This window comes from Chrysemys picta, chromosome 15 (assembly GCF_011386835.1).
Source record: "Chrysemys picta bellii isolate R12L10 chromosome 15, ASM1138683v2, whole genome shotgun sequence".
Lineage (NCBI taxonomy): Eukaryota > Metazoa > Chordata > Testudines > Emydidae > Chrysemys > Chrysemys picta.
The window spans coordinates 9,093,099-9,118,295 of NC_088805.1; the positions used below are offsets into that span (position 1 = coordinate 9,093,099).

Sequence of the window (25,197 nt, forward strand, 5' to 3'; positions counted from 1 at the left end):
ATTTTCAGGGGTGTGGAGCCCTTGCAGATCCCACTAACTACAGCTGGAATTTAGGATGCTCAGGACCTCTGAAAATCAGGCCCGCCGGCATTTCAAGCCACGTCCCCAAACACTCAGATTGCCAAAATCAGTGACCCACTTCTGAAAACAGTGGCTGTCACTGCTCCGTGCCTCAGTTTCCCCAGCTGTAAACTAACAGCCATCACCTCACAGGGGGGCTGGCAGACTCAGAGTATATCCAAACGGCAAAAACCACCCAGTGGCAGTGAGTCTCAGAGCTCAGGACAACTGACTCAGGCTCATGGTACCAGGCTAAAAATAGCAGTGTAGACATTTGGCAGCGTAGCATTTGTAGGCATCAGGGCTCTGACACCCCCTCTCCTCACTGGGTTTCAGAGCCCAGGCTCCAGCCTGAGCGGGAATCTCTACACAGCTATGTTTAGCCCCAGAGCACAAGCCCCTCAAGCCAGAGTCGGTTGACCTGGGCTCTGAGACTCACTGCTTTGGGGTTGGTTTTGCGAGGCAGATGTACCCCAAATGTTTGTAAAATGCTTTGAGATTCTTGGGGAAAGGGACTAGAAAACGGCAATGCATCACTGCTAATAAATGGCCAGGAGGAGAGCGCTAATTGGGAAGGAGCCTGCTCTCGTGAGCGCACAAACACCAGAACAATTAACAACAATTAAAAACACAGGGGGGGAATTACGCAGCTCCTCAATTACATTCTAGTGAAATGTAGCTTTTCAAGCTCTCGGGGGCACTTTAAAGACTCTCGGCTTATAGCATTTCTCCTGCTTGTGTGAAAACAGAGAAGCGGAGCTGCTCATCTAGGATCCAAACCTGTTCTCATTGAAATCTCCCACTGCTTGCTGTAGGAGCAGGACTGGACGGCCAGCAGCTGGGTCTGGGGGGCAGAACAGGCGTAGAGCATTTCGAAATACAGTGGCCGTGAGCAGCATCGTTTACAGCAAGCTGAGCTTCCCTTCTGGAAGGTTTGGGTTGTAATAATAAAAGATTTAGCTCTTATATGGCATCTTTTATGAACAAAGCTCAAAGCACTGTACTAGGAGGGCCAATATCATTGGCTTCTTTTTACAGATGGGGAAACTGAGGCACCGAACTCTGCCTAAGGTCAGGCAGCATGTCAGTGGCAGAACCAGGAATAGGAGCCAGGTGTGCCGTATACCTGTCCAGTGCCCAAGCTGGTATACCACATCGCTAACTCCGGTGTCCGTGGAATTTTATTTCCCCGTCCCTTTGTCCTCTTCCAATCTCCTTTTTCTCCCCTTTCCGTTCTCCCATGCTTCTTGCCCGCTTCTTGTTTGCTCCCCCATGCATCTGTCCTCCTCTTACCTCCATTTCCCTCTCCCACATTTTCTCTCTTTTCCCTTTCTAGCTGTCATTCTCTTTCCCTCCTCCTCTCTCCTGACCATCAAGCCTTAGTGGGCAATAGGTCTGTGACCTGGAGAAGGCTCTAACCTGACCCCATCAAACCCATCTGACTTGTGTCACCATAAGGTAAAAAATATACCAAAGGTAAAAAATGTACGTAGTTACTTACCAGTCCACCTGGACTTCTATATCTCTTGTCTCCACCTTGGTTGGCGCGTCTCCGTTGAGTTCCTTACTGCCGCTCTTCAGGAGTTTCAGGACTGGCTCTATTTCTTTTAGCAGCTCATTGTTTTCGACCCCACCGTTGAGGCAAGGATTGGCACTGGCATTGTCCCTTCCCTTCAAAGAGTCCTCGCCTTTGGTGCTGGTAACCACACCATTGACGTGCACAAGGGACTCTGCTTCCTGCCGGTTCTCCCTGGCCCAGGCTGAACTAGCCGAGCCCATGGTATGGTCTGCACCCTGCTGCAGATCTCTGCCGTGGATGCTTGGATTGGACAAGTCGACCGCTTTGGCAGCTGGGCACAAAGGTCTGGTTACTCTAACAGTCTTTGGCATCCCATCCCCGGCAAAGGTGGTCTCCAGATGAGTGGTGAAGCCCTCGGGACCTCTCAGGATCAGAACCACATAGGTCTCTGAGGCGATGCTCCTCAGGATCTCCAGGGCACTCTCATAGCTCATGTCCACCAGGGGCCGGCCATTGACTGCCAGGATAATGTCCCCAGCCTGGATGAGCCCACTTTGCTCAGCTGCCCCTCCCCGGATCAGGTCGGAGATGATTACTGGGGGCTTGTTGACGCGTTCCTTCACCAGGAACCCGAGACCCCCAACCTTGCGCTTGAAGAGTCTCACGGAAATGACATTGGGCTGTATCTGCTGCACACTGAACACATTCTCTTCCATTGTAGCCCTTGGTCTTCTAGCCTGCAGCCCAAGCCCTCTAGACCCACTGAGCACAGGCTAGCCCACCGCTGAGCAGAGAGACTAGCGGCTGAGAAGAGAGCACAGCTTCTCTCTGCTTGCAAGGAGGAACTTGTTGGCTCTGGAATGACTTGCCTTGTGGCAAAATCTGCAGAGCATCAGTCGTTGCACATCAGTTCCAGCTCTGTCTTCGCCAGCATAATTTCATTCATTCATTCCTCCCTCCTCTCTCTCTCTCTTTTGTAAGGTAATGACGCCAGCAGCCCAGATAACCTTCACTGGGACAGCAAGAGTGTGTCACCCACAGAAGGCTGGGCTGGCGGGAGCAGGCACAGAACTAGGCATCTCTCTGCTGAAGAGGGTCACAGGGACAAAACATTAGAGAGGAGACATGACAGGCCTCGAACCATCCCTTGATCTTGTGCTTGGGAACTGGCTCACTTCACAGACATTTCCGCGGACTAGTTTTTAGGCTCTGAACGGATCTTGAGCTTCTCTGTCTGTAAAGAGGGATAAAAAAAAGAGAAAGAGAGAGAAAGACATGAGCGTGGACAGAGCTAAGTACGGGCCGCAGAGAGAGATCTGAATGACTTAGACACCCTGATAAAAAACATTCAGCACAGATACCCTCTCCAGAGCTGGGTTTCAAAGCCTGGCTGTACCCTGAAATCATCCCAAGCTCTATTTCCTCTGCAAACTCTCCCACTGTCTAGTTCTTCCAGCTTAACTAGAGCAGATGCGGAATAAAGTCCCGGTAAGGAAAATTTGGGGCCAATTCTTTGATTGGTGTAAATCAGCATAATTCCACTGGACTCTATGGAGCTACATTGATTTACACCAGCAAAGGCTCTGGCTGCTGTTCCACAAAGTATCTTCATGAGCCAAAGTCTGCCTGGCAGAGATGACCATAAAATGCTGCAGCTTCTCCCGTTGGTGTAGTTAATCCACCTCCGCGAGAGGCAGTGGCTATGTCGGCAGGAGAAGCCCAGTGCTATCTACGCTGGGGGCTAGGCTGGTATAACTGCGGTGCTCAGGGGTGTGGATTTATCCCGTAGTTATACCGATGTTAGTGTGTAGTGTAGACCTGGCCCCAGGAGCAACCTAATCACACGTTTTTTATTTAAACAAACAAAACAAAACAAAAATGTAAGGGAAACCTCTAATATTAAAGTAATATGAACAAAATGTCAATTTCTTATTTGGGTTTTTATAAACTTGTTTGCACCTTATTAAATATATCGTCATAAGAACATCATAGAAAAAATGTTAAAAAAAAACAATTTATGCATAACGCTAACCAAACAATTTCAACAGGTTTCCACCTTTGTCTCCCAAACACAACCAAGTGTCATCAATTTAATACCCTCAAAATATTTGCATAAACCTGTATTTAAAATTCATTTTGGTTTCATTTTTATTCTCTTTTAAGTTCTGTTCAAGGAAAGCAGTGGTTAACGTTTGTGCCTCTAAACAGTTAACAAAAGTGAAATTGGTATCACAAGCAAATTAACTCTAAAAAGCTTGGGTAAAAATTTGAACATTACCTCTTCTGCTAAAACAAAGCTCAGCAAAGGAAAGCAATACACCTTCTCATAAAAAAATGTAAGCATCAGTTTAAGCAGTTAAACATTATATTTAGTACATAAAATATCAGTAATGCACCTCAAGTGAAAAATGAATGTCTATACCACAATTGCAAAAATATAGCTTGCGTTATAAAAAGCTTGGCCCCTATCGCATTGTAAACACACTGCGTTAATAAATGTATTAAATCTGGGTTACTAAAACCAAGAAAAATGTAAAACAAACAAAAAAACGTTAGGATGTTAACTAACTTAAGCTATTTAGGTTTGCATGCCACAGACCAACCCCCCTCCCAAAAATATCACACCCCAAAGGCATCAGAAGATATCAATATACAGTAAAGAAACCCCCAAGCATCAAGAAAAGAAAAACAAAGTATAAATAAAAAACTGGTCAACTACACCTCAGTCTACCATAGACACCTCTACCCCGATATAACGCGACCCGATATAACACGAATTCGGATATAACGCAGTAAACAGGGCCGGCTTCAGGCACCAGACGAGAAAGCACGTGCCTGGGGTGGCACATTGTAAGGGGCGGCATTCCAGCCAATCTTGGGGCGGCACATTCCGGCCGCCCTGTCGTGGTGGTTTTTTTTTTTTTTTTTTTGCTTTGGCAGCCCCCCCGGACTTTCGGCCGGCTCCCCGCGATCTGCTCCCAGCCCAGCAGGGGCACGGACCCCGCCCGGGGGGCAGGAACTAGCAATCCCCGCCGCTCACCATGCCTCCGGGCTCCCTGAGATGCGCCACTCCCCGCCGCCTGCACCGGCTTCCGATCCCCCGCCGCTCTGTGCCTGGCTCAGCCGAGCCGCCTTTAAAGGAGCGGCTGAGCCAGCACCTCCTGCAGCCCCCGGGGACTCCGCCTGCCCGGCTGGGAGAGACACCCCAAGGCGGGAGGGGGGAACCCCTCTTGCCTGGCTGTGAGTGGGCTGCAGCACCTGGCTGCCCACGAGCGGAGGGAGCGGGCGGGCGCCGCCCTTCACCCCCCTGCAAGCCGCCTTGGCCGCCCTCCACGCGCTCCCGGAGGCTGACGTTTTTTTGTTTGTTTGTTTGTTTTGCTTCGGCGATCCGGCACTCCCCCCCCTTTTTTTAAGCTTGGGGCGGCAAAAAAGCTAGAGCCAGCCCTGGCAGTAAAGCAGTGCTCCAGGGGGGCAGGGCTGCGCACTCCAGTGGATCAAAGCAAGTTCGATATAACGCGGTTTCACCTATAACGCGGTAAGATTTTTTGGCTCCCGAGGCCAGCGTTATATCGGGGTAGAGGTGTATGAACAATTAAATTGGCAATCAGCTAGAAACCACTAGCTGAACCAGGTTAAACTGTCATTTAATTTAAATTTGGCTATTGTGTAAAAGCAACTGTATTATTGCTGTGTTGTTGGATTATTGCTGTACAACATTTACAATGTGCATAACCTGGCTAAACTGGTTAACCAACACACAAGTAAAAAAAAAAAAAAAAAAATCAACAAATAAATGGCAGCAAACAATATGAAGGCAAAAAAAACTAAACCCAAATTGGTTTTAAAAAATTACGTTACGCAGTCACTTCAAATTGGGTAAAAAAATTCCCTGGTAGTACCAGGCAGACTTTGGGGTCAGTGACAACGCATCCTAAGTAAGGCACATGTTATTCAAAACAATCTTGTTCAGTGTCTGGGCACCAATACTAAATCCTGGCACAGCAATATTTAACAAACCGGTTACTGTCCATTCAGTAGGTTATCTAAAAAACAGCATCCATAAAAAACAACTGTATCTACGTCAACTACTGGGGTATCACGAAGCCATGCAACCAATGGAACAGAGAAGCTAGCCGTTCTTGTTTCCTGCCCAGTAAAGCTTACCAAAGGGTAACAACCAGCAGGAAGGGAACCTATAACATGAATGGACAGTACTGTGTAGCAACCAATTACAAAAATGTATATGGAAAGGCCTCATTTGTAATGCCAATACTCCACATTTCTTTTACTTCTCATATTCATAGCACTGTAAAACTCACAGTTATAATACCTATCCCAGAATTTCAAAGCACTCTGCCTATTACCAATAATAATAATAGAGGTGGTAACAGTAAATGCCCTAATAGGAGTGTTTAGCTATCTGGGCCAAACCACAATACCATAGCAATTATAAAACTACATTCCACAATCAAAGTCCTGGGCCTAACATTCCCAGGCCCACCATAAAAAACTACACATAATTGGAAAATAAAATCTGTCCATCAGTCGTACAGACAAATGTGCAAACCAAGGAACAGATGGGGCATGAATGTGTAAACGGTAAAGTAAGGTGACCACATAACAGTGTTTAGCCCACTGGGTCATCTTCAGTCCATTCATTATGCTTTTCCAGGACGATGGGTAAATGTCCACCCCATAAAAAGACAAAAAGTGGGGGAATGTAGATAGCTCAGTGGTTTGAGCATTGGCCTGCTCAACCCAGGGTTGTGAGCTCAATCCTTGAGGGGCCACTTGGGGATCTGGGGCAAAAATCAGTACTTGGTCCTGCTAGTGAAGGCAGGGGGCTGGACTCGATGACCTTTCAAGGTCCCTTCCAGTTCTAGGAGATGGGATATCTCCATTCCCCACAGATAACAGGAACATGCTGACCCATCCTAGAGATAAGGCCAGGATGACAGTGTAATAAATACAAATGCACAAGGCGATGGGTGGTAACTGACTACGTCAGAGGGTGTCACTAACTACGTCAGAGGGGCAGTACGTAACTTGTTTGCATTAACGTATAAAATAAAGTCTCGAAGGGAGTGTCTTTGTCTGGCGGAGGGAACAGAGGAAAGTCCCACCACTGCCTGAGCCGGTCCATTGCCACAAGCATACATGTGTTAGTGTACCTCTAACCATTGTGCCAGGGCATTAGCACCGTGCTTCGTCGGCAACAAACCTAACCAAGTTCCTTCGCTAAAAACGAAGTCTGTGTATTTATTGGGCAGTTCAGTCGGAGCCCGGAATACAGGCTGTTTGACCAAGTCAGTACAGCACGCAGAGAGAACCCACACATGCAGCCAAACATCTAATCCCACCTCCTTTCCATCTGAACACCGAGCCTGCACCGAGGGACAAGGAGAAAGAGTGAAAAATCATATAACGACCCTAACGGGGGGAGAGAGTTAAGGCAGTGGTTCTCAACCAGTGGTACACGTACCCTGGGGTGCACAGAGGTCTTCCAGGGGGTACATCAACTCATCTAGATATTTGCCTAGTTTTGCAACAGGCTACAGAAAAAGCAGTAGCGAAGTCAGTACAAACTAAAATTTCATACAATGACTTGTTTATACTGCTTTATCTACTATACACTGAAATGTAAGTACAATATAAGTAAGTGCAATTTATATTGCAATTGATTTATTTTATAATTCTATGGTAAAAATTAGAAAGTCAGCAATTTTCCAATAATAGTGTGCTTTGCCACTTTTGTATTTTTAGGTCTGATTTTGTAAGCAAGTAGTTTTTAAGTGAGGTGAAACTTGGCGGTGTGCAAGACAAATCAGACTCCTGAAAGGGGTACAGTAGTCTGGAAAGGTTGAGAGCCACTGAATTAAGGAACAGATTCCCACATTAACTTACTCACCTTGAGTAGCACCTTACTCCTTGGCTAGTTCCACTGCAGGCAATGGGACTACCTGTGGAGCAAGGTGTTACTTAGCTGGAGGAAGGATATCATCTTCTGATCTCAACTCATCTCCTCCTTCACTTTACTACAAATCAAAAGTGTTCCTGCAATAGATGCCAACTTGAGGAGGCAGTCCAAGAATCCCCCCGACTCCCATCCCCTGAAATTCAATTCTCAGGGAATGATTCCAAAACAAACTACTTCACCTAATGGAAAATCACCCAGGGTGGAGATGCAGTGAGTTTATCAATCTCAGCTCCCGACAAACTCAAAGCCGGTGGGTAACATTTTCAAAAATGCCTAGGTGCCTTAGTCTCCTACATTCCCTTGATTTTCAGGCTGTATCTACACCGTAACTGGCGGTGTAATTCCCAGCTCGGGTAGACCTACAAGTGGTAGCTCTGCTCAAGCTAGCCCACTAAAAATAACAGTATGGCCATGGCAGGATGGGCAGTGGCTCGGGCATGGGCTAGCCACCCAAGCACGACCCCACCTGAGATCCTAGGTACGCACCTGGGCAGCTGGCTGGAGCTGCTGCCCACACCATGGCACACTGCTATTTTGACCATGCTAGCTCAAGCAAAGACAGCATGTGTTACTCTGCTCATGCTAGGGACTACACCCGCTCCAACTGCAGTGTAGACATACCCTCAGAGAGACTTGGGCTTTGTCTACACCAGGGGTGGGCAACCTTCGGCATGCAGCCCAGCAGGGTAATCCGCTGGCGGGCCATGAGACATTTTGTTTACATTGACCGTCCAGAGGCATGGCCCCCGCAGCTCCCAGTGGCCGCAGTTCACCATTCCCGGCCAATGGGAGCTGCGGGAAGCGGCGGTCAGCACATCCCTGCGGCCTGCGCTGCTTCCCACAGCTCCCATTGGCCGGGAACGACGAACCACTGGACCACTGGGAGCTGCGGGACGCCGTGCCTGCAGACAGTCTACGTAAACAAAATGTCTCGCGGCCCGCCAGCGGATTACCCTGATGGGCCGCGTGCTGAAGGTTGCCGACCCCTGGTCTACACCGTGCGGCAATGCACACTGCAGGGGTGTGAATTCAAAAGCGCACCAACGTGCTGCACACTAACTGGTCCTTCTAGGCCCTGTTGGCACGCACTAAAAGTTCCCTATTGCGTATTAACACGGTACTGTTGAAGCAGCACTAGCGTCTGCATGGACCCTTTATTGTGCAAGATTTTGGTGAGCTGCGGACTTCACACCTCTCTAGTGTGCATTGCTGCATCATGTTGACTAGCCCTTAGCTCCTAACGGCCTAAGCTAGATTTAAAAATAGGACTTAGCCTAAGTGCTTTTGAACATTTTCCCCTCCATTCCCAAGTTCCTTTTAGTTGCAACTGGAATCTGAATATTAAAGAGCTCCTTCAAGGCAGGATCGATTGCTTCACACGTGGCCTATTGTTTGCGCTTGGAACAGAAGGATTTGCATGCCAGAGCAAACGGTCTCAGATCCCCCAAACCATGCACATTCTGGATTTTTACTCCCGAAAGCCAGTTCTCACTCCGCTTCTCTAGTGCACAAAGAAAAGAGCAGACAGCTTGCCGAACAGCAGCCTGTTGGCTGGACTCAAGTAACTCTCATGCATTCCAGAGAAAACCAATCATGGTTACAGTTGGAATAAGCGTCACTCTGTACGCAGGGGAAGTGCCCCCTCCCTCCAGATGGCCAGGGGGACCCTGCAGCAATAGGAGCAGGACCTCAGGGGCCACGTCCCGGCCTAGGGGAAACCTACCAGCTCCAGCAAGGCAGGAGGGAGCCGAGTCCCAGCCAGGCCCCAAGGCGAAGAACAGGAGCTCCGAGGAGCAGAGTCCCGGCTTGCATGTGCAGCAGGCACTCAGCATTAGCTCCTTCTCTCCTCCACGGATATAAAGTGAGCTCTCTGGAAGGCAGAGTGATTTGCAATTCAGCCCAAACAAATAAAAGGGCAAAAGAATAAAGACTAATCCACTCGAGTATTGAGGGTCCGCTTGCTGGAGCCCATCCTATGCTGAGAGATTTAGCCCTCCTGGCTCTGCGGTGCAGCTCCGTCGCACGCTGCAGCGAGGTGTGCAAAGGGTTAACACTGCTCGCACTCCACCGCCAGGGCTGGAGCCGTTTCTCTGATGGAGTCACCCCGATTCTGGAGACAGCAATACACCCTCCCTGCCGGGGCAGCTTACTCAGGGGCTCAGCAAAATATTGGCACAGAACATTATTTTGCATTTAAAATGGGCCAGATTGCACCAAATGGCAGGTGTATGTGTAAGTTAATTCCCAGGGGAGGAGACCCCCACGATCTTCACCTTCCCACCCTGATTTCCAACACCACACTGCTCGTTACTCTCAGGCTGGGCTTTTCAAAGGTGCCAAAGGGAGTTAGGCACCCAAAGCCCGTTGACATCCAATCAGAGCTGGGCACCTAACTCTCTTGTCTCCTCTGAAACTCGTAGGCCCTGCAGTCCCAAGATACATTTCAGGGACGACGTACAAACGGTCCCAGCAAAGCGCCTGTAGTGGAAGTCTGTTTGCCCAGTGGCGCTGCCTCCCTCCTTGGTTTCGGAGGGGAAAGAAATCAAGAGGTTCCCCACTCCTTTCTGCAGCACCCCCACCCCAGGCCACTGCGTTTACACCATGACGGGGCAGGCACACACCTAAGGGCCCAGAACCATAGATCCCAGCCCAAGAGGGGGAATATTTCTGAGGGGGGTGCCAGCAGCTCTCCCCTGCCGCATGAAGCAGACTCGGCTCCCGGCACTCCATCTCCATGCACAGAACTGCAGAACCACAAGGGAGACTAACCAGCGCTGCTCTAGGACATAGGCAGGATACGCTGCCAAGCAGCTGGAGTGAGGAATCGTCCAGGGCAAAATCATCTTAATTTCACGGAGGGCCTTCGCTGCCTTTCCTTTGAGTTTGAAAGGAGAAAAACCAACTTGCACCGCACAGACACTCTGGGCTGAGCTCCAAGCTGCCTCACCCCCTCTGGGACCCTGGGGGAGTGCCCAGAGTCAGGGCAAGGCTTGGCCCATCCTAGGGCAGATCTTCACCCACTCCAGCCGGAGACTGGCCCCTGAGCTGTGCAGCCTGAGGGTGTTAGAATCATAGAATATCAGGGTTGGAAGGGACCTCAGGAGGTCATCTAGTCCAACCCCCTGCTCAAAGCAGGACCAATCACCAGACAGATTTTTATCCCAGTTCCCTAAGTGGCCCCCTCAAGGATTGAACTCACAACCCTGGGTTTAGCAGGCCAATGCTCAAACCACTGAGCTATCCCTCCCCCTGCGTGAGCACAGCCCTTCCCTGGGACCAAATGAAGCCACACGTGCAATGAGTGGAGGGGAGGGGAGGTCTCATAACATGTCTTTGGCGGTGGGGATGGCGGTTGGGGACAAGCCACTCAAACGCAGCATAACCCGCCTATTGTGGGATCAGGTCATTCAAGTCACTAGGGGTACGTCCACACTGCAATTAAACACCGACAGCTGGCCCAGGTCAGCTGACTCGGGCTCACAGAGCTCAGGCTGGGGGGCTCCAGTGTAGGCGCTTGGGCTCTGGCTGGAGCTGGCCTCTGGGATCCTCCCCCCTTGTGGGGTACTTGAGACAGACTGTGCCCTCGGGTTATTCGAACCATTTTGGTGTCTTCAGCTGGCACTTGCCCTGTACTTCAGGACCAGGTGATGGGGACCTGGCCCTGACAGCTGTGAGGTCAACTGCTGCATTTGGGACATAGGTTTTTGTCCTCCAATATTCCCTGTGGTTCTCTCTGCAGCGTCCCCTGCCCCTGTGTAGCCGAGATGGGATACTTGACAGACTAACGCCACCTCCCCTCCACGGTGCCCATTATACACAACTAGTACAGAAGATACCATCGTAGCTATCCAAAGAAGCAGCGATACAGCAGGGTTCATGGCTGGTACCGTACGGTACCGAGGCCATTTCTCAACTTCTCCCTCCCTGTTAGTCCATCTTCTCCTTCCCCAACTCCCAGCCCAGAGCCCGATTTCACTTCCACTATTGTAAGTCCTGATTGACCAACGTAAGAGATCAGAACCAGGGGCAGTGCACCCAGCACCAGGTAGCTTCCTGTCCCGTCCCAGGATCCTTTTCCTCCCCGTACTCCACTGGGAACAAGTGCTCAGTTCCTGAACATGCATCAAGGAGACCTAGCCAGGGAGAGGCAGGCGGGGAACGAGGCAGGGTTTGGAGAGTCTCCCAGCTCCTCCGCTCAACAGCCATTTAAGCAAAGATGAAGAGAGAAAGTCTTTTGCTTTCTAGCCTCCCACACACTGGCTGTGCCCAGAGCGCGAGAAAAGGCAGGCTGAGAATGGAAGGGAGAGAGGGGTCCCATTGCGATCTCAGGCCAATAGTCTCTGCCTCTCCCTCGCAGCCTTTTGTACCCAGAGCGTCTCATCACCCCTCATTCTGCCACAGGAGGGAGACCGCCTGCTATTGCTAGTGACAGCAGTTGCCTAGAGAGAGTTACTGCCAATGGGACAGGGGTGCTGGAACTAGGGGGGCTGCCACCCCACCCACAGCTGGAAGTGGTTTCCATCATACGCAGGGTTTACAGTTTGGTTCAATGGCTCTCAGACCCCCCACTACACACATTGTTCCCTGCAATGGGGGCTTGTTTGAGAGGGTCCACCTCATTGCGAGTGGGAGACCCCGCTCCCTGGGTAGCCAAACATGGGCACATCCCTTACTTCATCTGCCCCCCAGCTGGGGTGAATCGAGATGGGGGAGGGGATCGCGCCTGCGTTACAACAGGGACACGAAAGCTGAGCAAGATCGGCGGTGACGGGAGTGGGGGAATTTCCCACAGACCCTTTCTCAAGCTCAGACCTTCTTTAAGCCTTGTGCCTGACGGGCCCGTCTGCGAGGGTGATGCTGCCCTAAACCGGCTGCGTCTGCACAAAGCAACCAGCTCTGCTCTCGAGTTGCCTCTCTGATGGGTCTGTCCAGTGGCTGTGCCTGAGGTTACCTCTGCCTGGGCTCCCTTGTGGGGCCCCCCAGCCCCTAAGCTCACAGGAGTGGACAGGAGTACGAGACAGGCTAGCTTAGTAATATAGCGGTGTAAACAAGACTCTACAATCAGTGTGCACACCACGCGAGAATGTAATTGTCGAGGTGGATAACCGCGTTATTAGTGCTAGTTTACACAGCAACAGCACTTAGATTGTCAGCTCCTTGGGTGGGGGTTGTCTTTTTGTTCTGCGGTCACACTGTGCCTAGAACAATGGGGTCCTGGTCTGGAACGAGTCGCTAGGCACGACTGGGATACCAACAACGATTTAGCACTTCGAGAGCAATTCCCAGACAGTTACTGATTTAATCCTTGCACATGAGGCAGGCAGTATGTTTATTATCCCCATCTGGCAGTGGGGGCAGCAGACACGGAAGAGGCCAGATCCTGATCTCACATGGGTGTAAAGCAGCAATAACTCCAACTGAAGTCACTGGGGGCCCTAGGGACTCAACACCTCTGAATACCAGGCCCAAGGAGTTTTACGTCAGGCATCCACAATCTGTGGCAGCCAAAGTGACTTGGCCAAGGTCATAGAAAGTGGTAAGGATACAGGAGCCCCCAACTCCCAAGGCCTCTGCCCAAGCCACTATATTTTACCTTTGAGGTCTGACGATCCACCTCCACAGATCTTTTGAGACCATGCAAGACCAAATGTTCAGAGGATCCCAGCACTTATCTAGGTACCTAAATGCAGTGGCCATTGCTACAGTTCACGGTAACTGTACCTGTACCACTCTGTGGTCCCATGAGGGCACCCACTCGTAGGTGTCCGGCTCCCAGCAGACATCTCTGGGGCACAGACCCACATTTCTCTCCATGCTGACCAGCATTTTTCCAGGCTGCACAGTTCCCTGCCTACCTTGTGATAGCCCCAGCAATCCAGACTGCTTAACCAGGCCAGCTCCTGCATTTTGCTTATGCGTCAAAGGCTATGAACAACGTAACTGCCCACGATGATGAGTTACCATACAGCTCTTTATAAGCAAGCACATTTATTCCTAAGGTGAAAGCATTAGAGAGAGAACATTAAAAACCATAAAAGAACCTACACGCATACCAAAAAGCTTACCAGAGGTCACCCCTTTTCCCAACACCTGCAAGTGATCTGGTAGGAATCAGTTCTTCAAACCCCACCATGACAGAATATATCCCTGTGTTTGCACCCTACACACTATTGTAATAATGTTTGTACAAGGTGTGCCTTGTGAGATATGATTTAAAAAACTCAATTTGCTGATCAATAATATCATGGCAAAATGCAGCTAGCAGCGTTACAGGTGACGTTATACACACAAGCTGAAATCATGACTAAAAATGTTTTCCAAGGAAGGCTAGGGAGCGGCTAAACCAGTTCCTCAGAGACAAAGGGCATGCTGAGACCTCAGCCACATTCCCAGAAGTGCTGCACTCCCACAGAGCAATGGCAGCAGATGGATGCGAAGCACGTCTGGAAATGAAGCCCCTGCATTCAGGTGCCTACACTGAGCCACTGGGTACTGAGTTCTAGCAAAAATCAGACCCATAGTCCTTAATGTCTCCAATCTGATTTGTTTGCCCAGGAAATTGTGCTTTGGGCACAGAGGTGTCAATGTTGCTTCCCCACCCATCACTGAAAGCTGTTTAAGAAACACATTTTGACATCACACACACACATACACACACACACACACACAAAATCTTCCTATCCTGCAAAAAAAAGTGTAGAGCTTCTCACTTCTCCTAAACTCCTAATTTTCAGTTGTTTCCTACAGAATTATAAAGTGCAGCGAGAAATCAAACAGACCTTCCCCTCACCTGCTAGAAATTCATGGGCAAAGCCTAGACAGGCCCTGGGTTTTGCTGTCTTAGCATCCTGCAGCTCTGACAGGTCCTCACGCAGTCAGAAAGAATTACCCGTATGTCAGACTTCTCCTTGCTTTTCCCCTTATGCAACTTTCCCGATCTCTATACAGACACCTTAGGCTGGATTCTGATCTCACTCATGCTCGTTTTATACAGATGCAACTCTGTCCAATTCAGTGGAGTGTCTCCTGGCTGTAAACAAATATTAGAATCACCCCCTTCTGTCCCTCTGAGTCTTCTCCTGCCTAGTCAATGTCCCTCCTAAAAGCCCAGAAGGTGCCATTATAGGGAAGCTAGAGAGCGCAGATTGTGCCACCTACATAGTGCTTGGGGAATGAGGGGCCAAGCTCTCAATCTAAGAATCTGCTTGTCAACACATGCCCATTATAAATGTTTTCCTAGACACACAAGAGCCCATTAGAGGCCATCACATGTCAATCAGCTGAGACATGTTTTCAGGGAGAAGTCAGAGGTAGCAATAAGAAACACCGATTCCAGGCAAATGCTCCAAGAGGGAAGCCTAAGGAACAACTCCAGAGGTCCAGGCAGTGCCGCTTGTTTCATGCATTAGCTACACTTGTGCACAGAGCTCACAAGATCCTTCAGATTCTACGTGCTGCAGAACTCAGGTAATTTCCTCCTTAGTAAAGCATTTGAATCTAATCCTTTGTTTGTAACAAACAATACTCAGGCCTAGCTCTTATATAGAGCTTTTCACCCGTAAATCTTAGAGCACTTTACAAAGGAGGTCAACATCCTTTGAGAAATTAGTTTGTGGAAGGTGCCAGATTGCTGGGATGCCATGGACTCAGCACAGGTCCTGCTCAGCGTTGTCCCAGTAACATGCCCCAGACCTTCCCAGAGGGGCCCCCGGCTAAAGATTAGAAGCCAATTCAGTTTCTGTGACCCACTCAGCCCTTGACACCCCTGCACCTTGCAGTTTCAGCAGAGAGGCCTCAGAGACCCAGCTACAAGGATGCCTTGTGTGATTCAAACACTTTCCCACCAGGAGCTGATCTGTGGGCCCCAGTTACATTTCAGAGAGACTCCTGAGTGTGCATCAGATGGCAATGGCTTTCCGTGACGGAAAACAGGCCAGGAAGTTGCATGCGTACAATGAAGCAGAATTTAGACCAATGTTATTTTGCATACCCCGCTTTGCATATTTGCCCCTAAACCCAAGATTTTTTTAAATTTAACATTTAAATATTATCCTTACATGCCCCCCCAAACTTAAGGAAGATCGGTTGGGGCAAAGCCCTTCCAGAAAGAGGAGGAGTTGGATGGAAATAAGGAGTAAGGATCCCTTCCAACCTTCCAGCACAAAGATGAGAGGACAAGGGTTTTTCAGCGCTGATTGGATCAGATATTGTCTGTGAGTACAAGGTCACACAAGTGATTACTCTGTGCCTCCGTTTCCCCCTCGCTACAATGAGGATATGTTGACCTGTCTAACAGAGTCATAGTAAGGTTTGCAAAGTGCTTGGAAGTTAAAACAGTGCCATCTGAGTGCAAAGAGTTGTTTATAAACTTTTAAATGGAGGCATGCAGGACTGGGACAGGAAGGGGGTTCCAGGCAGAGGGGACAGCAGGGAAAAGGAGACATCAGTATTCTATCTGAAGTGTATTCTCACTAAACCGAGCTTCCGTATTGCGTTTGTTGGCTCCCTGCACAAGCAGGTCCTATGATCTTTCACAACTTCTGCAGATCTCCTTTTATGAACGGCGAGGACAAATTTTGGACCAAAGCTGAAGTGTTCCCCTAATGGAAAGCAAGGGAGAGATGCAGTACAGTCCTAATGGGATGGCAAAATGGTGCCCACATTAGTTATCTTTGGGAGAATTATTAGTACAAGCAAAAATACATCATCTGTGATCAATGAATCTAAAAGCATCGATTCATTGAACCAGTTAACATAGCATTAAATTTATTAGGGATCAAATCCTGCTTACTCCCATTGATGTTACTCACATGAATACGGTGAGCCAGATTTGCCGTTGAATGCAGTAAACCTATGCCGCATTGATGGATGATCCTCTTCTCATTTCCATATGAAAGAGGACCAGTTTAACTAGTACACTAGCCTAGGATCTGGGAGACCCAGGCTTTATTCCATGCTTTGCCACAGGCTGCCTATGTGATCTTGCGTAAATCAATCACTTAGTCTCGCTGGGCCTCAGTTCCACATCTGTAAAATGGGGAGAATAGCACTGCCCTGCCTCCCCAGGGTGGTGTGATGATAAAAACGTTGGACAGAGTGAGCTGCTCCAACATTAAGTAATGGCAGTCACAGAAATACCTAAGAGTACATCCATTGAATGGCAACACGCACTCACTCACACACACATGCTGCAACCCCCTCAGAAAGAATTGCTGCTATTGATAGCATAGCAATGGCTGGGCTGTGCTGTAGGATGCAGACTTGGCAACAGACACACATTACTGTGGTCTAGTGAGACCCAAAATCAATACGCTGACACTCCAGGGGTTCCAGGTTAGGCAGCCAACGGTACGAACAAGAAGGGATTGGGAACCGGCACTCTTGCATTCTCTTACTGGCTGCCCTTCATGACCATGGACAAAATCAGTTCACCTCTCTGCTTCGGTTTCCTTCCCTGTGTGTAAAATGGGGGTAACAGTATCAACCCGCTTCACAAAGGTGTTGCAAGGTTTCATGATTTGTGACGTGCTTTCAGAACCTTTGCTGAAAGGGATTAACCCTGGGCTGGATTCTGATCCACTCACTCCCACCGAGCTGTACATTACCCCCTGCGCAGTCCCTTTGATTTCAATGGGATTATTCGGAGACCAAGCACGCAGTCAGCATGGTTGACGGTGGCAGAATCGGGCCCTGGGTAAGAGCTAATAGTTGGTGAGGCATAAAAATCAAAACAGGTTTAAGAAACCCCAAATCCCACAAAAACTGATAAGAAAAGCTTTTAGAGTCGCCAGATACAATTCCAAGTAATAAAATCCAGCACGTATGTTAATTGGCTGATTTTATTTAAAAGCAAGACAGGAGGCAAATAAATCTTATGTGGTAATATACAGTCCCCTAACTACGCCAGCCATCAGTTCCAGGCTACCAGAAGTATACACACATTACACACCTGCCCTCAGGAATGACACTTACTTTACCCAGGCCTTCAGAAAATCAATTGAGTCCTCTCCCTCATACATCTTGGCTATATTAACGGCTTACATTTTTATGTGCCAACTTTAAATGCACACTATTGTCTTGTTTCAATCAGTTTTCCTGGGATTTATATGGTCAGACAAAGAGCCCCGGAGCGGATAGATTTATGCCGGTTTAATTTTTACAACCCATGGAGCGTCAGTGAATCTGATGAAGAGCAATGGGATGCAACATATGCACAGCGACTGTAAACCTGCGTTTGTGGACCTGGAAATGGAGCACTGAGATGATTCACTGACAGTCCTCTGTACTCTTGCCAACTGCTTTGCACGGAACGCCATTCCCTTTCAAACAATTGCAGTGATATAGCTAGACGGTACCCAGGCCTTTTTGCTCGCCTGATTTTATTTCTGTGACAATCCCAAATATCCATCTACCCCAGCCTTGCAAAAATCCACATAGAACAGGGGAATATTTCTTTGACGGGCAAGTAGAACATTATGCATGTCGTTATGGTCAATGGAGTAAAGGGGAGGAAAGTAAATCGTGTGTCTGGGCTGGTAGATTTTCCTGACTATTTTGTAAGGCTGACTTGCACCTACAGGTAAATGAAATTATTTTATTTGCCGTTGCCAGCGCTCTGTGCTTACTGATACCCGGCTATTACTTTTCTGCCAGTGACCATCCCAGTATTTGGTGGGACCACTCTCATTTACCTAGCCAGGCCATGCAGACTGTAGCAGTACATTTTAACTCTTTCCTTGCTGTACCTCCACCACACCCAATATGCTACTGTCACCATTTAACGTCCCACTGAAATCACTGGATCCTTCAGTTCTTAGCTCCCACCGATTTCAGTGGAAGTTGTGCCTAAGGAAGGATGGTAGGATGTAATCCTAGGGGACAACTCTTGCCCATTCCTCTATAGGTTTGGGGGGCTTGCTGGTAATGTAACTGGTGTGGTTCTGCTGCATAGAGTAGAGGAGAAAGAGACTGCAGCGTGTACCCTATGCTCAGATCGGTGGCAGCTGTCTGGGCAGCCACATGCAGGGGGAGGCATGGAGTGTCTACCACTACGTACAACATTTGGTCCTTCGCCCCCATGGAGGGAGAGGTGGGGAGATCTAGGGCCAGGGAGCCCCTGGCAATCACTGGGGCAGTAAGCAGTGTTGCCATTCCCCAGCCTGTTTGTGGGATGAGAAGGATTCTTCTCCTGTTCATCCCAATGAGAAGTCAAGTGCCCAGTCCAGATGCTTTAGAGTGACCAGATGTCCTGATTTTATACGGACAGTCCTGATTTTTGGGTCTTTTTCTTATATAGGCTCCTATTCCCCCCACCCCATCCTGATTTTTCACATTTGCTGTCTGGTCACCCTAAGATGCTTAGCCTGATGTATTTAGCAGTACAGCCAGTGCGTATTCATTATGGATGTATACAGAATGGCCACCAGCAGGAAAGGAGTTAATAAAACTGTTGCCTACTTTCTGATATAAATAAATCTGTGTTCGTTTCCTAAGAGAACACGTTAGTCTCTAATCAGGGCTTTGTTTTCATGAAATTAAAGCAGTACATGTTTCCTCATCCCAATATAGTTGAACTGAATCCAAGTGATACAGTATTTCTTCAGTGTGAACAAATGTACATTTGTTCAATTACTAGGACATGGTTTCATATTTATCTGAATCATCCTCGCTCAGTGCATTCCATGACAAAGTAATGCCAAGTCCAGGAAACCAACAAGTCTTGTAATATCAGCCAATTGTATTTCATCTGTACAGCATTCCTGCACATTCCCAGTACAATCAGTGGTAGTGCCCATCACATTAGGCTCTGACCTTCAACGGAAGCAAGATTGGATCCTATATATAAAGTGCCATTGGAGTTTGTTTGAAATATAGTGAAATAACCTGCAGCTGTCTAAGCAGATTGAGAGAAATAAATTTTAATGTTGCCAAGACAACTATGTTGATGATGGAAACAGCTTTTTTAGAGTTCCAGGGCTAAACATATTTCAATAACATGATTGCCGCTTCCATTTCATAAGTGGGTTGGGGGGGGGTTGCATCTGAAATGTGATATTGAAGATCGCCACTTCCATTTCACTGTTTCCTACAGTGTTTGTTTGTTTTCTGTTTTGCATCTGAAATGTGATATTGAAACTATTTTTGGCTAAAATAGTCAATTCCACCCCATCCACAAGCAAAATTAAAGCTCTTATTAGGTATGGGCCCATCTGTAGAACATAAATTTCGTTGATATCAATTTCCCGAGGGGAATGGAATTTTATCGGAGGTTCCTATTTGACAAATGGATCTAAGCGGATATGACAACAGTTTGTCCACGACTCTTACCAAAAGTACAAGAGATGGATGGGAAATAAATGAGAAAATGTAACTTGATATATGGCTTTGAAATCCAATCAAGGCACAATAAAGAAAACTTGTTTCCATTTTAATAGAGGTTTAAGTTGCAGCAGGTTGGCTCAAACTTTAATCGCTCTAATGCAGCCAGCCAGGCAGAAGCAATAAAGTCAATGGCAGGAATTGCAACTTAAGATGTTCCAGGGATAAAGCTTCGGACTAATTTCACAGAAGCCCAGACTCTCTTACATTCTTTCTACTGCTGACTCTCAGAAATCTTCCTAGCTCCCTGTTAAATGTTCCTAATATAACAAGCCTGAGAGAGAAGCAGCCTAATTAAGACAGAAAATGATAATAAACTTCATTGTTCCAGACTTTTAGAAAGAATGACTCATATCACTATTTAAAATCCTCATGAAAACGTCAAGCTTCTCCTGGCAGGAGTTATGGTGTCTTGGTTTGAAGCGCAGTCGTTTCTCAAGACAGAGTGGCATTCAAGATTTGCTGCCAGTTCCTTATGGAAGCATTCCATTTGGAGAGAATTCCTCCAAATGCTCATGTTCGCCTGTTCCCACCCAACATCACTACTTCGATATCTAGGGACATGGGCATAAAAGCAGGGGGCCAGCTTCACCATTGCCTTTCACCTTGAGTCATCACTTACACCAGTGGAGAGTGGGGGTGCGGTGCTGCCATTTGGATCCAGTCGCCTTATGCTCCTACTTTTCACTCGTGCAAATGATGGTGCAAGGTGCAGAGCAGCGATGATTTAGGCCCAGAATCTCAGTTTCTTTTATCTTAGGGGTTTATACGCCATCCATCCCTGTAGTACCTGAATGTCTTCCATGCAAAATCAATAGCAAAATCCCCAGTGAATTATATGGCGTCTCTGGCAATTCCCTTTACAGGCTCAAAGTTCTGCTGGGGGGGAAGGGTTTTTGTTTGTGGGGGTTTGGGGGTGGGGTGTTTGGGGGGCAGTTTGGGGTTTTGTTCCCTTTTCTTGGTTAGCGGAGGTTTAAAAGTAAAAGAGGTTGTCAGTAGTTTGGAGATGGATCTTGATGAGTTTATGAACAAGACCATATGGCCGTGTTGCCTGCAAAACCTGGAGAATAGATTCTATTACCCTGGAGGTCCCTCTAGGACAGGGGTTCTCAAACTGGGGGCCAGGATCCCTCAGGGGGTTGTGAGGTTATTACATGGAGGTTTGCAAGTTGTCAACCTCCACCCCAGACCCCGCTTTGCCTCCAGCATTTATAATGGTGTTAAATATATGAAAAAGTGTTTTTAATTTATAAAGGGAGTCACATTCAAAGGTTTCCTGTGTGAAAGGGGTCACCAGTAAAAGAGTTTGAGAGCCACGACTCTAGGACTATGAGGTCTGGACTCTATGACCTATAAGGTCCCGTCCAGACTTCTGTTCCTGAGTGTCAGTCTTCTGGTGGAAAGGCGTTTTGGACAACAAACTCCTCGCTCATGCTGAGTAGTGCCTGACCTAGTGAGTCGCCCCAATGGTTTCAACCAGCCTAGTCTGCAATGGCCTGATCCCGCACCCACTGTGGGGCGTGAAAACATTTGTACTGAGTGCTGGATGCAGAGCGCAGAATCAAGCCCCAAGAAAGTTACAACTCAACCTGAGCGAGAGAGGCAGGATTGGGCCCTCAGAGCGTATCTGTTCTGGATACTTACTCCCTGGCCGGATGGCATAATCCTGCACTTGTGTCATCACTTCTGGTTGATGCGGAAATAAGCCGGATCCTGCAAACCGAAGGCTATTGTACACTGGAGGGAGGGGCCAAATAAAGAGCAGAAGCAGATGAACTCTTCAATCGGGGCCAATTTGTGCCCTGTGGATCTACTCAGGGAGATGTTTTTACACCACCATTGAGAGAGGCAGAGGCGCTGAAGAGCCCAGAATTCCAATCTCACCTTTTCTCCATAAACCTGGCCAGGGTTAGGGTTAACCTAATCCTAACCCTAACCACTAACCCATATTTTCAAGGGTCCACTAATTTTTGGATGCCTCAGTTTTGGGGGGATTCAATTTTAAAAGTCTCGGAGCATTCACAGACTCCCATCACAAGTTAATAAGAGTTGCAGGGTCTTAGCACCTCTGAAAACATGGGCCTAGTTGTCTATGCAATGGGGATAATACATGGAGTTATGAAGCCCAATTAATTGTTTGTAGAGTGCTTTGAGATCCTCAGATAAAAGGGGATATAGAAAGGCAAAGTATTAGGCTAAATATATATAGATTTCTTATATATGCAATACTCAGATACGCAAGTACACCTCTACCCCGATATAATGCTGTCCTCTGGAGCCAAAAAATCTTACCGCGTTATAAGTGAAACCGCGTTATCTCGAACTTGCTTTGATCCGCCGGAGTGCACAGCCCCGCCCCCCGGAGCGCTTTACCGCGTTATATCCGAAATCATGTTATATCAGGTCGCGTTATATCGGGGTAGAGGTGTACTGCATCTATAAACGGTTTGTATCTCTCATAACAGGTGCATCCAAATCTACATCCATGCTACATCCAGTCCCACACAAATGCCGAACATGAATACATTGTCATAGTGGTCCTTAGCACTGCTTGCTTTACAGCTACCGTGTATGGTGACGTTCAACCGGATGAGATTAACACAAGAGTACATTGGTTCAGGTACTGTACACATTGTGCTGTGAAATTCATTTGAAACAGGCTGATGCGAGCAAACACACACTCCCTTAGTTTCAGCAAAGGCACTGGCTTATGGATCTCTCTATTTTTAGGCCAGAACATGTTTATTTATGGACATACATGAGTGACCAGATAATCCACATCAATTTGTTTTGATGCCACAGTTATTGTATCCAGGCATGAGCAGAATACCACAGTCACGGTTTCTGTACAGATCCGGCTCCCAGCATGGACTTATTGTGGAGGTATTGAACAATATTCTCCTTACTCAGGAAAGGTAAATGTTAATGTATGCAAGCCAAGCGCACATGACTTATCCGTTACTATACATAGTTTTCAGTCACTGATTTAAACATTTAGGCAGATTTCCTGAGCCTTTATACAGATCCACTACTGACCTGAAATGCAAATACAGACGCCTTAGCAAAAAAAAAAAACCACAACAGCTTATAGGATCAGATCCTCAAATAGGTTACCACTAGGATGTTATAGCTAAACATAGGTTGTAAATTCTTTGGGGACAGGGACCCTGCCTGGGTGTGTGCCTGTGTGTGTGGGGGATTTCTAAGGCACAAATGGCATTCAGGCCTCCACTGTCATTGAAAGGCAGATGGATTTTGGCAGTTCATTGCCTTTGTGCCTTTCCAAGTCCCCCTTTTATCTCCCACACATCCGTACAGCTCCATTCACAGCCAGGAGCTGATTCTGCTCCCCTTGAAACCAATGAGCGTCTCTCTTTCCATTAACTTCAAGGGGAGGGGGATCAGACCTTCAGGGATTTGGTACATAATTACCCAGTGGCCTGACAGGATTTGAACTGGAAAGCACAGGAAGGCAATGAATGCACCGAGCTATATATTCAAGAGCATCCAGTTAAGCAAAGATCTTCCGATGGTGTAAATCCGTGTAGCTCCATTGACTTGAACGGAGCGACGGTGACTTGCACCGACACGGATCTGACCCCGGGGCTATTCCAGTCGTTACGGCGCATCTGCCCGTGTTATTTGTTAACAAACGCGGTACATAGCAACCCCCGCGCGTTGGCTCCAGGCCGCTGATGTTTAGCCGCTCCACACAGCCCTGCTCGGAGTCACACGAGATGCACGGCAAGTGGGGCACGTCCCGTTTGAGTCTTGCGGGAACAAATTACATTTTTTTTTCAAAGATAAAAATTGCTTTCCAATTTCCTGGAGCCAAACAAGTAAAGAAATGAACCCCCCCCCCCGTTTCCTTGACGAGGCACATTCTCTGCCCCTCCTTTTCTAGCCTTTAACTTGAAGCAGAATGGAGCGGGCATCAGGTCGGACGAGAAATTACCGAGGATTTTGCTCCGTCTCCTCTCTAGGTGTGGACACCCCAGGTTATGGGGGGGACGGGGGTCAAAATCTGAATCGAGATCCGGATCTGAAGTTTGCCTCCCCTAACGGACAGCACCCAAACCCCGGGTTTTTGGTCGAGTTCTGGGCCGTTCGAATGGGGCTCCGAATTGCGCTCTAGGCTGGAGGACAGGTCCCGGACGGGGGTGGGCCAGCCTGGGCATGGGAGGGAAAAGGGACCTGGCATTGTACTGGACCGGGCAAAGAGCCTGGCCCAAAGGGCAGCGGCAGACACCAGGCGGCGAAGCGGGACCGGACTGAAGTCGGATTCAGAGAACGGGAGACCCGCAGCCTCCTAAACGCGTTGACTCCGCTTTACGGGAGCGCACCTGAGGTTGGACTCCCGGGTTAGCTCTTAGAGCAAGCAGCCAGGAGCGGTGGCAACAGGGGAGACCGGCGGTACATGCCTGGTTCTGATCGAGGCCTAGACCCTTTTGCAGAGGAGCTGAGAAAACGGTTTACAGCTTGTAACCGCCTTGGCGTTTCCGAGCGAGCGCCGGAGCGCTGGAAGGAAACCCCGCCGGTGCACATGGCTCGAGCAGAGATTCCCTGGAGTGTGGCGCTCGCAGGCAAAGCCGGGGTGTGTTTCGGTGGGCGCCCGCCCGCCCGGAGCCGCTGTCATCACCCATGCTTGGCTCTGAACTCACCCGCCGCCTGGGCCGGGAATCCGGCGAGCAGGTGCCTCTGGCAGGCAGAGGAGATTGTGCCCGGAAAGGCCTTAGCCCGGCATCAGCACCATGGACAGATCCCGGGGCTGCCCACTCCGAGCCGGTGCCTGCTCCAGGCTGGGCTCCGAACCTGCTACCCCGGGAGCAGCGGGACTCGCTTGCTGCAGGGGATCGGAGCCGGCTGAGCACAGGCCGGTCTCCACGGGGCACGCAGCGGGTTTGAAGGACACCCCCTTGGCCCTGGCGTGCTTTGCAAGCCAGAGCTGTGATCCGCGCCGTCCCCTTTCCCCCGGCCCTTAACACCCTGCCGCGGAGAGAATGACTCTCTCCTTTTGCAACGGGGTGAGGAAAAGTTCCCGCCGCCGGGCAGCTCGCCCAGGGCAGCCCCCGGGCTGGCCAGCCAAGGGCCGCGGGAGGGAGCTCAGGCGCGGAGAGGAAGAGGCTCGCAGGGCGGGTTTGCTAGCGGGGTGAGCAACGGGGCCCCCACAAGTGACAGAAGCGGCGCAGCCCGTCGCCCGCACACACGGCCCGGGGAGGCTCTTTAGCGACTTAACACATCAGCGAGAGGGCGCGGGAAGGGG

The 25,197-nt window shown here is 48.9% G+C and overlaps 1 protein-coding gene across 3 annotated transcripts in view; it reads right to left on the reverse strand.

The window, feature by feature from the left end:
• Positions 1–25,197, reverse strand: part of NOS1 (nitric oxide synthase 1) — a 141,164-nt gene that overhangs the window by 65,403 nt on the left and 50,564 nt on the right. For all 3 annotated transcript variants that reach the window (XM_065568303.1, XM_024108100.3, XM_065568304.1), the window contains exon 2: positions 1,562–2,813. In XM_065568303.1, the coding sequence (XP_065424375.1) occupies positions 1,562–2,295 (734 nt within the window). In that variant the 5' untranslated portion in view covers positions 2,296–2,813. The remainder of the gene's footprint in view (positions 1–1,561; positions 2,814–25,197) is intronic.